We start from the raw sequence: 15,275 nt of genomic DNA, 5'->3' as shown, positions 1-15,275 counted from the left end.
GTAAGTTACTCCAATAGTCTCCATGACAAATGATGATTGAGACGAGATTCGACATTTTTAAACCACGAAACGCTTGGTTTCCATTTCAGTTGTAGGGGTAACCAACCCACTATTAAAGATGTGACAGAAAGAAATAATAGAAAAAGAACTCCATTAGTAATGTAAACCGATCGCATATGACTACTGATAAACACCAGAATACATATGAGCGTGAACAGATTAAACATAAAAACTTATAGGTAAAAGTAGTGTTTGTAAGTTTAAATGTTTACTTAAAAGATGAAAACAATAGAAGAAACGAACATAATTTTCAAAAATGAAAAACTAAATGATTATCAAACGAATCTTTAGTTATCTCTTTACAAATTTACTATCCAATTAACAAAATATGATACCAACCAGTTATACAATTTTTCTTGTTAAACAAATATTTTCTAAAAAACAAATGAATAATCAAAATTATTTGGCGATGATGTGTGTAATCCATTTGACATGCATAATTAATTATGTACCTCAACTATTAGCGGGACTGTATCAATGAATATAGTTCAATAACAATGGTTAATCCGAGCATAATTAAGACAGTCATCGATGATTGAATATCTGAACTCATACATGCAATTCAATAATGATTGAATTTTCATTTAGTAATCTTTGCATAGAAAGATGCAGACTGCTGTAAATGAAAACCATCTCCGCCAAAGTTTTTATTAGATAGAGAAAGGCTCAATCAATTCCAAGCACCCCATGAGGCCATAAGCCTTGGTCAAAAAGAAAAAGAAGAAACGATAAGCTAAAGCTACTGATATCAATTAAAGATTCATGTCCAGTACAATAAAGGGGAATTTACAAGCCCATCATCAAGATCCTCTACCCACATCACATCCATGGAAGGTTAGCAAGAGCAACAGCTAGACACTTCAAAGCAACTATATTCAAATTAATGAAGTAAATACTTTATTTATTAACAGATTACCTTCAGCTGAAAGATGGAATTGAATAGCCCCAGCAGGGTGAGTGGAGTTCAGCTTAACAAATGGTAGAGGAAAATGTGTTCTCCTACTTCTCACACGGCTGCCAAGTGATCATCATGCACCTAAGGAATTCCACCATACTACCACTTCAGATTAAATTTATGTAGGAACTGGGACAATAGGCAAAGTATAAGATATGATCATTGCAGCATAAAACCATCCCTTCATGGGACTCTTGTAGGCTACTACTATTGCTAGCTTTCACAACACATTACAAATAGGACGAAGACGAAGCGTTACTTCGTTATTTCAAAAAATCAATTCCAGTAGTTATCTTTAAGAAAAGTTCATGAAAGGAAACTTTTATCTTTCTCTGTTCAAAGGTTCTAGACAGCCACCTGTTCGTTTGAAGAAATAAACTAGAGATTTTACTTCAGAAAGAACTCTATCGTCATTTAAATGTGGGTGGCATTGAAGACGTAGTGTTAGAAGATGGAAAGCTCTTTGAGTAATACCTAGCATTCATGAGGAAAGCTCTTGATGTCTCCGAGTTTGGACCTTGAGGCGAGCACGAACTAAAAGAAAGGCTATCTTTCCTTCTGTTGACTAAAAGGAACGGGAGTTCTGATGAAACTTTTGAGCGCAAGGTAGGAAAAAGGGATAGGTTTAGATTTCAGAGGAACATACGGCTGGAAGAGTGTACCCTTAAATGGCTGAGAGTCTAGAAATTTGTAGATACGAGAGAAAGCTAAGTTAACTAGGATGAAGGGATCTTTATTGCAGCTGTTGTGGAGGAACTTTCGTTGTGTTGCCTTGAGGAGTGTTTGATCGGAAAGAAACAGAAGATTGAAATCAAACAACGGTGTGCTTGTTTTCCTTTTCCTTTTTTGATGGAATACCTATAGTTCATTAGAAAATGAAATACACAAACATCTCCAAATGAGCTACAAGAAAAACGCTCCGATTTTGAGAAATCGAAGAGGGGGAATAAGTACAGAACTCCATTTCTTTCAGACCAAATGTTCCCAAAGAAACTCCAACAACATTAGGACAAAGCATATTAGGGTTCTTTTGAGAAAGACACCAACAAAGAGAAAGAGCATATCTTGAATCTAGTGTTTAGGGTCACCAAAGGTGTTGAGGAGATTTCACCAATATTTCTTCACAAGCTGTCCATCAATGAACAAGTGTGAACAAGTTTAGAAGAACTCGTGCATAGAACACAACAATTAAGTTGGAGAGAGCAGATAGGATTCTTTTGTTTAATCTTGTCATTCGTACTAACTCCAACAATGAAAAGTGTCCAGCGAACGACTTTGACTATCTTACAGAGATTAGCTTAAGGAATGCCCCGTCTTGATCCAAGACACAGAGAAAGCTGAACTTAGTGGAAAGAGAATGGGAGCATCTCCCAACCAAACCCTTTCTCTACCAAATGAAGGGCCTATAGATGGTGTAATTCAAAGAATTTTGAAATATTTCTTCTTTTGATATCCATTTCAATTGAGAGGCATTTTTATCATCCCCTTTTCATGGTAGAGGGAGATTTTTTATCTTTCACCTCCTCTCCTTTCTATGGCCACCGCTAACAAATATTATCCTCTCTTGGCTTTTCCTTCAAGGGCTTCTCCTCAAGGGTTTAAAACTCATGGGCTTTTCCTTCAAGGGCTTCTCCTCAAGGGTTTAAAACTCATCTACAAGTGAGAGGTTTCCACGCCCTTAATAAGGAATGCTTCGTTCCCCTCTCCAACCAATGTGGAATCTCATAATCTACCCCCTTGGACTTTCCCTCGAAATTTTAAAAAGGTCTACTAGGGAGAAGTTTCCACACCCTTATGAGGAATGCTTTGTTTCCATCTCTAACCGTAGGATCTCACATTGTCAGTCATACAAAAGTTCACCAAACATCCAACATATTTAAAAATTTAAGTGGAAATCAATTGAACGATCATCGGGTTCAATATATTGAGACAGCCTTCAAAGCAAAGTTACCAGCTTAATCACTCACCATAAACCATTATGCATGATGCAATGTTTCAGCAGGAAAGTGGAAAAAAAGTGCACGAATAAACTAAATATAAATACTACTTACTCCTGATGATATGATCCAATGTGGGGGTGGCCAGAACAAGTTTGAATACTCGGAACAATCACATAAAGGTAATATGCTTCCATCCTCCAAGAAAAATATAGCAATGTCACTGCCCTTAAACACATCTTCTTCGTCCCCATTGCAGCAGAGGAAACCGTCAGTAAAGAATATGCAATTTCCTTTAACACCATATAAACCTGAAGCCAATGCAGAAAAAGAGCAATTTTCGCCCAAGAACAGCATTGTGTTACCCAAGTCACGGACAACAGTCCACTTCTTAATTCCATCCTTGCGCAGTTTAAACACCTTAAACCCAACTGTTTTTTCTTGTAGAATACCTTCAGGAAGTTCACCATCCAAACCAAAGTTCTCTTCAGAGTCTACGGTTAAATACATATCCACCAACAACAGTTCACCATTGGATTCCAACAAAATCTTCTTGTCGCCACCAAATACAGCTTCAGCAACCAAAGTGACCTTATCTTGAGATTCCACAAGGAAGGTGGCCCCAGAATTATCAACCGCATAAAAATCCCCCTTAAACAACGTCACATCATCATAAGGCAACGCAGTGTGCGGAACCGTACTCCACCGCCCATCCCCCGACTTAAACATAGCCAATCTTCCAGAAACATGAATAGTAACCAAAATAAATTCACTTCCATCGTAATTCAAACACTTGTAAGCGACTTTCTCCCTATACAAGTCGCCGGCATCGCCGGGGCGATTACTCACAGGCCAAAAATTAAGGTAGTGCAGTACATATTCCTGACAAAGCTCATTAACCGAAAAATTTAACAAGTTCAGTACCTTGGGGAATTCTTTCGGCAATGGCTTGAAGTAAGATTTTGACATCGGATTTGATATCTTAATCATTCCGCGCGTATCTTCTTCGACCTTGATCAACCAGCCGTCTGTGTCCCCTATTGAGGGTTCCATGGGAGACTCAACACGAAAAACGGAGCGCTTGGTGAGATAGAAACCCCATGTGGTGTCGGATATGCCGTGATTTGGAAGAAACGGGAATCGACCCGGTGATCTATGGCGTTTGGGGTTGACGACGGATCTCCACGAGGAACACACCGATCGAAAACGCATCGTGTCGAAAGGAGTTTCGAAACGTTGAGCAATGAGGCAGAGGAGATCCCTGGGGAGATGAGCCCATTCAGCCATGGATGATTCGACTAATCTGGAGCTTAAGAAATGAATACTACCGATTGAAGAAAAAGAAGAACCTCTGAGTGATGGTGATGAATCCCCCTTTTATAGATTTTTGGCCATTACGGTTCCGGATTCTTGGCGCTTCACCGGTTATTTATTTATTTATTTATTGAAAAAATTAATTAATTTATTCATTAATTTTCACCTCAATCTTTTATTTTCATTTATTTAAGTATAAAAAATAGATAAGAATATTATTTTTATCTAATTCAATCTTTCCACTAATTTACTCAATATTTAAAAAATTAATTTACCCACCAATTCCAATAAAATTAATTTTTTCCCCCTCAAATTAAATTAAATATATCCTTAACTTATGTATAAAAAAATTAACAATTGAATACTTTTATTAAAAAAATAAAATTACAATTTAAAAAAAATAAAATTGAAAATTATTTAGTTGCGGTCGGAATTTAATTTAATTTAGTAGAACTTATTATTTCAAGAATTAGTTAAAATATTCGTAATTAGTTAATATTTAAAGAATATATTAGTTATAAAAATGTATTTTATATATTTTTAATTAGTTAATATTTTTAGATATTTTTCATCGTTATATATGTGATTAATATTTTTCTCTCCGATTTGATTAGTAAATATTTTATTTTACTCTCAGTATTTAGGTAGCTTGTATCCTATTTAAACCCAGTGAATATCAATCAAGATTGAACTTTTGATCCTAATTTTATTTTTCATTCTTCACTCTGTATTGTTTACTTCAATAATAATATTTCCAGATACATTCACACTTTTGAGTGGTAGATATTGTGTCAGTTGTGAATGTCAAAGCATGGGCATACTCTCTTTGTAGCTTCTGCCTTTTTACAAACCGATCAACAACTTTTCTTCCTTTTTGAGGTCTTCTTGGGATAGGTAGGTTCGAGCCTTTCCCCTCTTGTTGCACCAGCTCCCTCGAACACAAGGGAACGGGCAAGATTGTGCCCTAAACTTTGATAAACATTATACCAAGTTAAAATATACTAATGTGTTTGAAAATTAATTAGAATTATATCGTGCTACCATAATATTAGAATATTTCATCTCCGTTCATATTCAATAATTGTTTATAACTCTAACTCGGTTACCTAAAATACAAGCTTCCTCATGTCATTTTCGAGATTGAACAAGTAGAAATGTTCCTATCTTCGTAGCAAAGACAACTCATGCCAAAAAAATATATTAGCCTATTTATTCCTCCGCTATTTTTCTTTAAGGTGAAATTAGGTTCAATCATTCCTTAAATTTCGAAAAATTTCATATTGATCCTCGAAGTTTGAACTATTTATAAAACAATCTCGTAAATTTTTATTAAATTTTGAAATGTTTCATTTTAATCCTTGAAGTTTGAACTATTTTCAAACCAACCTCATAATTTTTTTCCCATCAAACTCACACAATTTAATTTTTACGTAATTTTGGGGTCAAAGTTAGCAATAATAAAATTCTTTAAGGGTTGTTTTAAGAAAAGCTTCAATCATAAAGGACTAAAATGAAATATTTAAAAAGTTATCTATATAATTAAAACTAACTCCGCATTTGTTGATAATTTAAAATAATTTATCGTATTTTCTCGAGGGTAAATATTTTCATAATATAAGAAAATCGGGTTTGCTCTTTCAGTCATAATTTCTGAATTTGCAGACCTATTCTTCCCCATGGAGAAGAAGACACAGAGCAGTAGAAGAAGCCAACCCAAAAGCTCGGCCCGCGCGAAGGTATTTGGGACCAACGCTCTTCAGCTAAGTGAGCACGATGCCTCGCGATTAGTCGGTGGAATAGTTGAAAAAGGTATCTCAGATGCTGAGCAAAGCAAGCCGTTTGCCTCGGTTGCCCCTCCCAGACCTTCCGTTTTGCCGTTTCCGGTCGCTCGGCATCGGTCTCATGGTCCGGTGAGATTTCACTTTGGCTGTTTCATCTATTTGTAGTGTCGGCCATTTCTATGCTTAACTAGATTTTTTTTTTCAATTAGTTTAACTTGATTTTAAGGTAGTCGGAAGGAGAGTCTAGTGATGTAGGTTTTTTTAAAAAAAATTCTGAACTTCAATATTGTGCAATATGATCTGAAGAAAGGAAATGAGAGTGGCTTAGTTGACTTCAAAATTAACATAATGTTTGATTTTTTTTTTTTTTTTTTTTTTTTTTTTTTTTTTTTTTTGAGTAGCGTTTCTCCAGGCGCAAATAGATTAATTTAAAGAACATAAGTCACTGGCCCGCACTATATTTTCCTCATATTAACGGATTTTGGAGTCCGAATGTTATTAACAATCCAATCTGTTTTTTCAGCATTGGGAATCAGTTACTAGTAAAATGGGTGGAGATAACATCAGAGATGACCGGCGGGGGGACGAGGAAGAAGATGAAAGATTGATGGAGATTGACTCTATAGCGAATTTTGCTAATCCAATACAAAGGAAAAAGAAAAGTAGCTTAGACTTTGGCAGGTGGAGAGAGGCTGTTCCAGGTCACAACCATGATGCAGCAAGCGGAGAGGAAAATAAAGTGGCAAGCTTAGCAAAAACTGAAGACCTAATTCGTGCCGGGAAAGCAAATAACACTAGGGATAGTATGTCATGTGGGCCCTTATCAGCTGGTGTGCTTGCACCTTCTCTTATGAATATTGAACATAGTTCGTCCGACTTTGTAAATAAGCCCACTGGAAACAAGACAAACGCAGCTGGTTTAGAATTTGCGAGGTCAATGAATAACGTGGAATTGAAAGGGTTGGATAAGCAACACATTCCAGAGAATCTTCAAGATGATTATGATCAATGGGGACATATTTCAGAGAGTGAAGTTAAGGAGGGAGTTCCACTTGATGGTACTTCATTGCAGGACATGGCTACGAGGCTCCATCATTTGAATTCAGAAATGGTTCCTTGTTTTGAGTCCAATATTAAGGGAGAAGATGCATTCTCGACACTGGAGAGTCAGATTGATGCTGAGAATTGTGCACGAATACAAAGAATGTCACTAGAAGAGATTGCTGAAGCACAGGCTGAGATAATGGAGAAGATGAGCCCAGCACTATTGAAAACCCTGAAAATGAGGGGTGAGGGAAAATTGAAGAAGGGTCATTCAAAGCCAGACGTGAGCAACGATTATGAGTTGGGTAATCTACAAAAAGAGAGCACACATGATAGAAATGGTTCTCCCAACATAGAGAATGGTGTAACCTCTGGAACGACAGCACTAAAATATAGAAAGAGTGGGCTTCAAAATGTTGCAGTGCAGAAATTTGACTCAGGTAGTAGTGCATGGAATGCATGGAATGAAAGGGTTGAAGCGGTAAGGTCGTTGAGGTTTTCCTTGGAAGGGAATATACTCGAAAGCTATTCTTTTCAGCAGTCAGAGAATGGTGAGACTTTTAGTACTTTATGGTCCTTTTTCCTTTGTGGTTGGGGGGGGATTGCTTCTTTCTTAGTATCTGTTCATATGATGCTGTCTAATAAATGAGCCAAATCAATCAATTGTAAATGCAATTTTCCTCCAATGTCATGATGATGGTATGTTTGCAATTTCCAATCTCCAAGCTTGCATGAGAATGATAAGAGCCAGAAATTATTCCCATCATTTTCTTTTATTTAGGTCATTGGGAAATCTTGTTTTTTCATTTTCAAAGCTTTCAATCATCACTAGAACGTTTAAGAATGTATTATGTTTACATGGTATGTATTTTTTTCTCTAATAATGACTCTCTATTTTTTACCTTGTGCGGGTGATGAGGCAGTTCATGGGTACAGCACTGAGAATGTTGCTTCACGAGATTTTCTTCGAACCGAGGGGGATCCAAGTGCTGCAGGTTACACAATTAAAGAAGCTGTGGCACTGACGAGGAGTGTGGTCAGTATAGTTGCTTCATTGTAGTGACAATTTTTTCCACCATAAAATACTGTTAGTTTTTTTCCACTTTTGGCCCATATTTTTCATTTTTCTTTCAAAGTTAATCCTTTTTTATTTTTTATGTCTAATCTTCTACATCATTGTTATTTTAAACTCCCAAACCTTCTGTCATTTTCACTCTAGCTTCTCGTTGGTGTCAGATACCAGGTCAACGTGTCCTTGGGTTGCATGTCATTTCAAATGTGCTTGACAAGGCATCGCTTAACACACGCTTGAAACAAGTTGGGTCCACAATGGTTAAAGATAGTAGCCCTGTTGATTACAATGCAATTTGGGCTTATATTCTTGGCCCTGAACCAGAGCTTGCTTTGTCACTGAGGTAAGACTCCCTTAATACTTGTATTATTGACATTCATTTTTACATGCATTGATCTACTCATTGCTTTGTTCATGCTACACCTGACTGTTGCTGCTGTCATCCTTTCAAATTTGTGAAAATGGACCCATGGCTTGTCATTTAAAGTTTATGTCACTCTGAGATGTGGTTAAACCATCTTATCCTCAATGCTTTTTATTCTTTTTCTTAACCATCCCTTGACAGTTTTATGATTTTCAGTATCCCTAGTCACTTCATATTTTTGTCAATGTATAGGATGTGCCTGGATGATAATCATAACTCTGTCATTCTAGCTTGTGCTGAAGTTATTCAGTGTGTATTGAGCTGTAATTCGAACGAGACCTTCTTTGATACCCTAGAGGTAGGATCACTATAACATACAGCCTTTCCAAATTCTTGTCGTATTTTAATTCTTAGTCGGGAGTCCTTTTTTTTTTTTTTTTTTTTTTCAGAAAACATCAACTTATGAGAAGGATCTCTGCACTGCTGCTGTATTCCGAAGTAAACCAGAGATCAATGCTGGTTTCCTCCATGGTGGATTTTGGAAGTATAGTGCTAAACCTTCTAATATTCTTCCTTTTAGTGAAGATGTTGAGAATGTTGAAGATGGAGAGAAATATACCATCCAGGATGATATTGTGGTTGCACAACAAGATATTGCAGCAGGTCTGGTTCGAATGGGACTTCTTCCTAGGCTCCGCTATCTTCTAGAGGTATGCATTTTTTGTGTCTGAATGCTGAACTTTTGAATTTGACTATTGAGGGTGACTATGCCGCTTTTTTCCCAGGTTATGTGAAAGTACCAGTATGGTTCTCAACAGTATTAAATTTGTATGTCTGATTGATTGAGAAAGTTCTTTAATAAATGATTAAGAAAGTAAAGACAACCTCAATGAATAATGAACTATTAATTAGATTTCATACTGCAGTTTATAATTTGAGTAAGGAATGGCTATCTATCCCAATGCTACACGTGAGATAGATAATAACTGTTGCAACTAATGAAAGACCTACCTAGGGCTTCCAAGTCAATCTATTACTGATTTTGTAACTCTTAAAATATGGCATCTGAAGTATTGTTTATTTATTTATTTTTTGGCAAAACGAATTACTGATTTTGTAACTCTTAAAATGTGGCATCTGAAGCATTGTTTATTTATTATTATTATTATTTTTTTTTGGCCTCTTTCTTTTATCCCAGACTGGTTTCTACAATTGTTTTGATTTTACATATGTTATTTAACATTTTTACTTCACCTGTTTGATTATGCTGCAAATGATTTTATACTTGTGACAAATTGTGTGGTTTTAGGCAGGTCCTTCAGTAGCTTTGGAAGATTGCATACTTTCAATACTTGTTGCAATAGCAAGGCATTCCCCAGCATGTGCACGGGCAATCATGATATGTGAAAGGCTCGTTGAGTTGATTATTCACAGATTTACAATGAGCGACAAAATTGATATTCTTTCCTTAAAAATAAAGTCTGTTGTCCTCCTGAAGGTACTTTCTAGTGCTTTTATGTGTTCCAATATTTGTTTATTTGTCTGTTAATCGACTGGTTGCCTTTTCCACTCCCAGACAGTTGCGTGAACTGATTTTAGTTTTTTTACCTCTGTTTTTCACACAACAGGTTTTATCTCGTTCAGACAGGAAGAACTGTATTGAGTTTGTGAAAAGTGGAGCTTTTCAAACCATGATATGGCATTTGTATCACTATACTTCCTCCATCGACCATTGGGTCAAGTCAGGGAAGGAAAAATGTAAACTTTCTTCAACTTTGATGGTTGAACAATTAAGGTTGTGGAAGGTTTGCATTCAGTATGGATATTGTGTGTCTTACTTTTCTGATGTTTTCCCTGCGTTGTGCTTATGGTTGAGTCCACCAAATTTTGACAAACTTATTGAGAATAATGTTCTTCGTGAATTTACAACCATTTCTATGGAGGTCTACCATGTTCTGGAGGCTTTGGCTAGAAGACTTCCTAATTTTTTCTCACAGAAACATTTAGACAGTCAAGAACCAGGACATGCTGGTAATGAATCAGAAGTTTGGTCCTGGAGTTGTGTTGTTCCAATTGTTGATTTAGCTACAAAATGGTTAGAGTCAAAGAGTGATCCTTTCATATCCAAATTCTTTGAGTCACAAAAAGGGACCATGAATGGCTTTGGGTTTAAGGGTATATCTCTGGCGCCATTGTTGTGGGTTTATTCAGCTGTCATGAAGATGCTGTCTCAAGTAGTTGAAAGGATCATCCCGCATGATATTATGTCGCAGGAAGGAAGTGGTCAGATTGTGCCTTGGATACCAGAGTTTATACCACGAATTGGACTTGTGATAATTAAGCATGGCTTTCTAAGCTTTGCAGATGCATCTGATATGAAACCTGAAACCTATCCCTCTGGACGTAACTCTTTTGTAGAGGATCTTTGTTTTTTGAGAGAACATGGAGAATTTGAAACGTCCCTGGCTTCTGTATGTTGCCTTCATGGGTTGATGCTGAGTATTGTGCATATTGATAGACTGATCCATTTAGCCAAGACTGAGAGCCAGGATTATTCTCCCAAAGATTATAATTCCTCGAGGGAAGGGGAAATTTTAAGGGTTGGGATGTTCAAGACATCCCTCATTGAACAGAAAAGTGTGCTTGACCTTTTTACCAAAGTAATTGCGTTGGAGTGTGACTCTCTGCAGTTAATAGAGACCTTTGGCAGAGGGGGCCCTGCACCTGGAGTAGGAACTGGTTGGGGCGTGTCTGGTGGTGGATATTGGTCCCCTGATGTTTTATTAGCACAAAACGATGCAGCATTTCTTATGTCACTCATTGAAGCATTTCAGGCCATTCCAACTTTAAATATACTGATTGCTCAGGAATCCTTGACCGTGCAAAGCATAAATTCTTCCTTGGCTGTATGCTTGGTTCTTGGGCCAGGAAATACAGGTTTGGTCGAGAAAACTGTAAATTTTTTGACCCAGGCTCCTATTTTGCATAACTTCAATCTTTATATTCAGAATTTTCTCCAACTCAATGGAGCAGTGAAGCAATTTGGCTGGAAGTACAGTGAAGATGACTGCTTGATTTTTTGTAAAACATTAAGTTCTCACTATAAGGATAGATGGTTAACTCCAAAGGAATCCAAATCCATGAAGAATAAGAGCAACTTTAGTGACAAAACATTTATGAATGGCAATGTTTCTTTGGATACAATATACGAGGAGTCAGATGAAACAAATGGGATGGCCGAAGACTGTACTTGTTTGATAGAACAGTGGGCTTACCAAAGACTTCCACTTCCTAGCCATTGGTTTTTCAGTCCAATCTCAACTATCCGTGATATCAAGCATGTTGGTCTTCAAACATCTGATGCACAAATTCTTATGCAGGACTCTGGTGATTTCCTTGAGGTTGCTAAGAGTGGACTCTTCTTTATTTTAGGTGTTGAAGCATTTTCCACCTTTCTACCTGATGGTTTCCCTTCACCTGTCCTAAGTGTGCCATTGATTTGGAAATTGCATTCCTTATCTGTTCTTTTACTCACTGGTATGGGAGTTTTGGATGATGAGAAGAGTAGGGATGTTTACGAGGTTTTGCAAGACCTCTACGGTCAGCGTCTTAATGAAGCTAGGTCTTGTAGACTTTCTGTAAACATCACGCAGAAGGATGCAAAACACTTGGTATCACAGCCAGAAAATAAAAGCAATTTAGAGTTCCTAATGTTTCAATCCGAGATCCATGATAGTTACTCAACATTTATTGAAACTCTAGTGGAGCAGTTCTCTGCTGTATCCTATGGTGATGTACTGTATGGACGGCAAATTGTATTATATCTTCACCAATGTGTTGAATCTCCAACACGTCTTGCCGCATGGAATGCACTAAATGGTGCTCGTGTTTTTGATCTTCTTCCACCTCTTGAGAAGTGCATCGCTGATGCTGAAGGGTATCTACATCCGATTGAGGTGCGTTCTATCTCTTCACATCTGTATACATTTTGGATCAAATTTACAATACGATACGAAAGTATATAGAATACAAAAATCTTTTTTGGGGGTATCCCTCTTGTGAGCAGAAGAATTAGATGGTGGGCTTTTATGCTATAAAATGGGTTCTAAGTTCCCAAAAGGCCTCGTAGTTACAGTTACAGTGTTTATTAGAAGTAGTGGTGTGCACTCAATGTTTAGACAAGGCAGGAAAAAGATGAGAAAATAAAAAAGTGAAAAAGAGAGAAACTCAATGCATATGATGAACAGTACAGCTCAAGAAGTTAGTCGAATTTTCGTGTGCTTGTTTTTGTTTTCCTTTTTGGGGGAGGAGTTGTATAAGTGATTGCGATTCTTTTAACCATCCTCTCTCGACAAATTTGATGCGAGTAGTAAATTAAATATAAACGGACGCTCACAAGAGTCAGCGTTAAATTCTCCAGATTCTTACTGATTGTTCTACCCTTTTAGTTATAACATTGACATACTTGTTGAACTCATATACTGGTCAATCTAACCTGACAAGATTGTTCCCTCACAGGATAATGAAGCCATTTTGGAAGCTTATTTGAAATCATGGGTTTCAGGTGCCCTTGACAAATCCGCAAGTCGAGGTTCAGTGGCCTATTTACTAGTTCTACACCACCTATCATCCTACATATTCCACTCTTACCCTGTCGACAATTTGTTGCTTCGGAACAAGCTCTCGAGGTCTCTTTTGCGAGACTACTCCCAAAAGCATCAGCACAAGGTATGAAAGTTAGTCTAAATAGCTTCAAGTTCTGTTATTAGTTACTTAAGTTTGACTCTACCATGTTAACGGATGCATTCTGATAAAAAATAACATAATCTCAGGCAATGATGTTGAATCTCGTCTTATATACCGAGCCATCGACGTATCTTGTAACTGGACAAAAGGGTATTGGTACGTCAATCGAAACGAGTGCAGTAGAGAAAAGGCTGGAGGTGTTGAAGGAAGCTTGTGAAAGGAACTCCTCTCTTTTGACTGTAGTTGAGGAGCTGGGTTGTGCTGCAAAAGACAAACTGTCAACAATATGAATGTTCTGTATTCTTATCTAAATTAAACTGCTGGGTCTCTCTGTATTCTTATAGTTTGTATATTCTTTCGGTAGTTCGTAGGAAACAACCAAGAACCAAAAAGGTGATTAAGGCCACTCTCGAATTTTGTTTTTTAAAAAACTCCATCGGTATATCCATAGTTAGCTGATATTGTCTATTTTGACCCTATTGTCCCATAGTTAGCCGATATTGTCTATTTTGGCCATATTGTCTGCTTTGGACCTTTAGATATCGTCGTTAGTCTCGCAGTTTTAAAATGCATCTATTAGGGAGAGGTTTCCATATCCTTATAAGACATACTTCATTCTCTCCAACTAACGTGAGAGCCTCGATGATTCAAACTAGTGGTTTGAACTCCAACATTTTAATGTTTTTTCTTTCCAGATCCATGGTTCATAGCAAGATCGTAGTTACATAATTAAAAACTATAAATATATACGTATGCATATTAGACGCATAACTCATTATAGAAATTCATTTATTCCTAAATATTATCAAAACTCATGTTTGTCCTAACATTCTCGTGCAACTTCAATATGTGCCTAATATATTCTTAAACTTTCAATTTTATGTTCAATTAATTTCTTTCCAAATTTCTAATTTGTTCTAATAGGTTATCGATTTTTTTTTTAATTCACCAATCTTGTTGAAAGTTTTAGAGACGAAACCGACCCAAATCTCAAAATTGAAATTAATAAAAAGATTGGAGTAGTTGTTAGGTTGATTAGAAAAAGGAAGTTGGATGTTCTTCTTATGGAAGAAACAAAGGCCACTTGGAGCTTGGCTTTGTCATTGATACCACAACTACTACTCTTTTAATTTTATGATTTTCTTCCCTTTTTCATCTTTTTACCAAACTAAACCCCCATGTGGCATCTTCATCTTTCTTTTTTAAATATTAAATTAAGATTAATACGTATCTAATTCCTAATCTATGTACTAATCTTTTAATCTTTTCATCCCTTTTTATTCTATCAAACTTATTTAATTTTTTTCTCTAATTAATTATAAAGTTATACAACAAAATCTAACATCTTTAAACGTATGAATTAAATTGTTAAAAATTTAAAAGTATAGGGATTTATCGTTGCAAATTTGAATACAAAGACAATGGTCCAGGGATAACAATTTTATTTTTTGAAAATTATGTTGATTTACTTGGAAATATCCGTCTTCATCTCATATGAACCAAGACATCTCAATCACCGAATATCAATGTCACATTAAGAAGAATCAAGCTTTATTTATGCAACAAAAGCTTCCATATATTTCGTGGATAATTAAAAACTCGATTTGTGGTGTCTTATTAATGTATTTCAAGTTTTAGGACTTTTTATTTACTGTTTTGGTCATAAAGTATGAAAATTACGAACTAAATGTCTAATTGAACGTCAAAGGTTTCATTTTTAAACTACATAAAATCAGTGTTATATTTATAAATCATCAGAAGAGGAAAATGCAGTAAAAAGAGCATTTGTGTTTTTCTTTAGCTAATAACTAAGTTTTTTTTTTTAAAAAAAAAACAATTTTATATAGTTTAGATTGCATGTTTAGAATCATTATTGACATGATCAATCTTACTCGTGGAGTGATTCAAATCTCAAACTAATATTCTTGTCTTGAAATATTATATCAACAAGATATTACAAATATAACAAGATATTACAAATCTTACTTTCCTTGCAGTAATT

General features: G+C 36.1%; 2 protein-coding genes across 2 annotated transcripts; one reads left to right on the top strand and one right to left on the bottom strand.

Annotated features, from left to right (window-relative positions):
- Positions 1 to 783: 783 nt before the first annotated feature.
- Positions 784 to 4,281, bottom strand: LOC111777858 (F-box protein SKIP23). The gene is made up of 2 exons (XM_023657583.2): positions 3,067 to 4,281; positions 784 to 1,096 (listed from the first exon to the last, which is right to left on the bottom strand). The coding sequence occupies exons 1-2, from the start codon at positions 4,237 to 4,239 to the stop codon at positions 1,067 to 1,069; spliced, it is 1,203 nt and encodes a 400-aa protein (XP_023513351.1). The 5' UTR covers positions 4,240 to 4,281; the 3' UTR covers positions 784 to 1,066.
- Positions 4,282 to 5,904: 1,623 nt separating this feature from the next.
- IYO (RPAP1-like, carboxy-terminal protein) lies at positions 5,905 to 13,741 on the top strand. Its single transcript, XM_023656664.2, has 10 exons — positions 5,905 to 6,176; positions 6,571 to 7,642; positions 8,015 to 8,127; positions 8,328 to 8,506; positions 8,780 to 8,885; positions 8,977 to 9,237; positions 9,837 to 10,025; positions 10,156 to 12,483; positions 13,046 to 13,255; positions 13,360 to 13,741. The coding sequence occupies exons 1-10, from the start codon at positions 5,943 to 5,945 to the stop codon at positions 13,561 to 13,563; spliced, it is 4,896 nt and encodes a 1,631-aa protein (XP_023512432.2). The 5' UTR covers positions 5,905 to 5,942; the 3' UTR covers positions 13,564 to 13,741.
- Positions 13,742 to 15,275: the final 1,534 nt, after the last annotated feature.

The sequence above is a fragment of the Cucurbita pepo genome, chromosome 16 (genome assembly GCF_057944985.1).
Source record: "Cucurbita pepo subsp. pepo isolate OVF chromosome 16, ASM5794498v1, whole genome shotgun sequence".
In the NCBI taxonomy this organism is placed as follows: domain Eukaryota; kingdom Viridiplantae; phylum Streptophyta; class Magnoliopsida; order Cucurbitales; family Cucurbitaceae; genus Cucurbita; species Cucurbita pepo.
The sequence above is the reverse complement of the archived record's forward strand: the minus strand, read 5'-3'. Positions and strand labels throughout refer to the sequence as shown.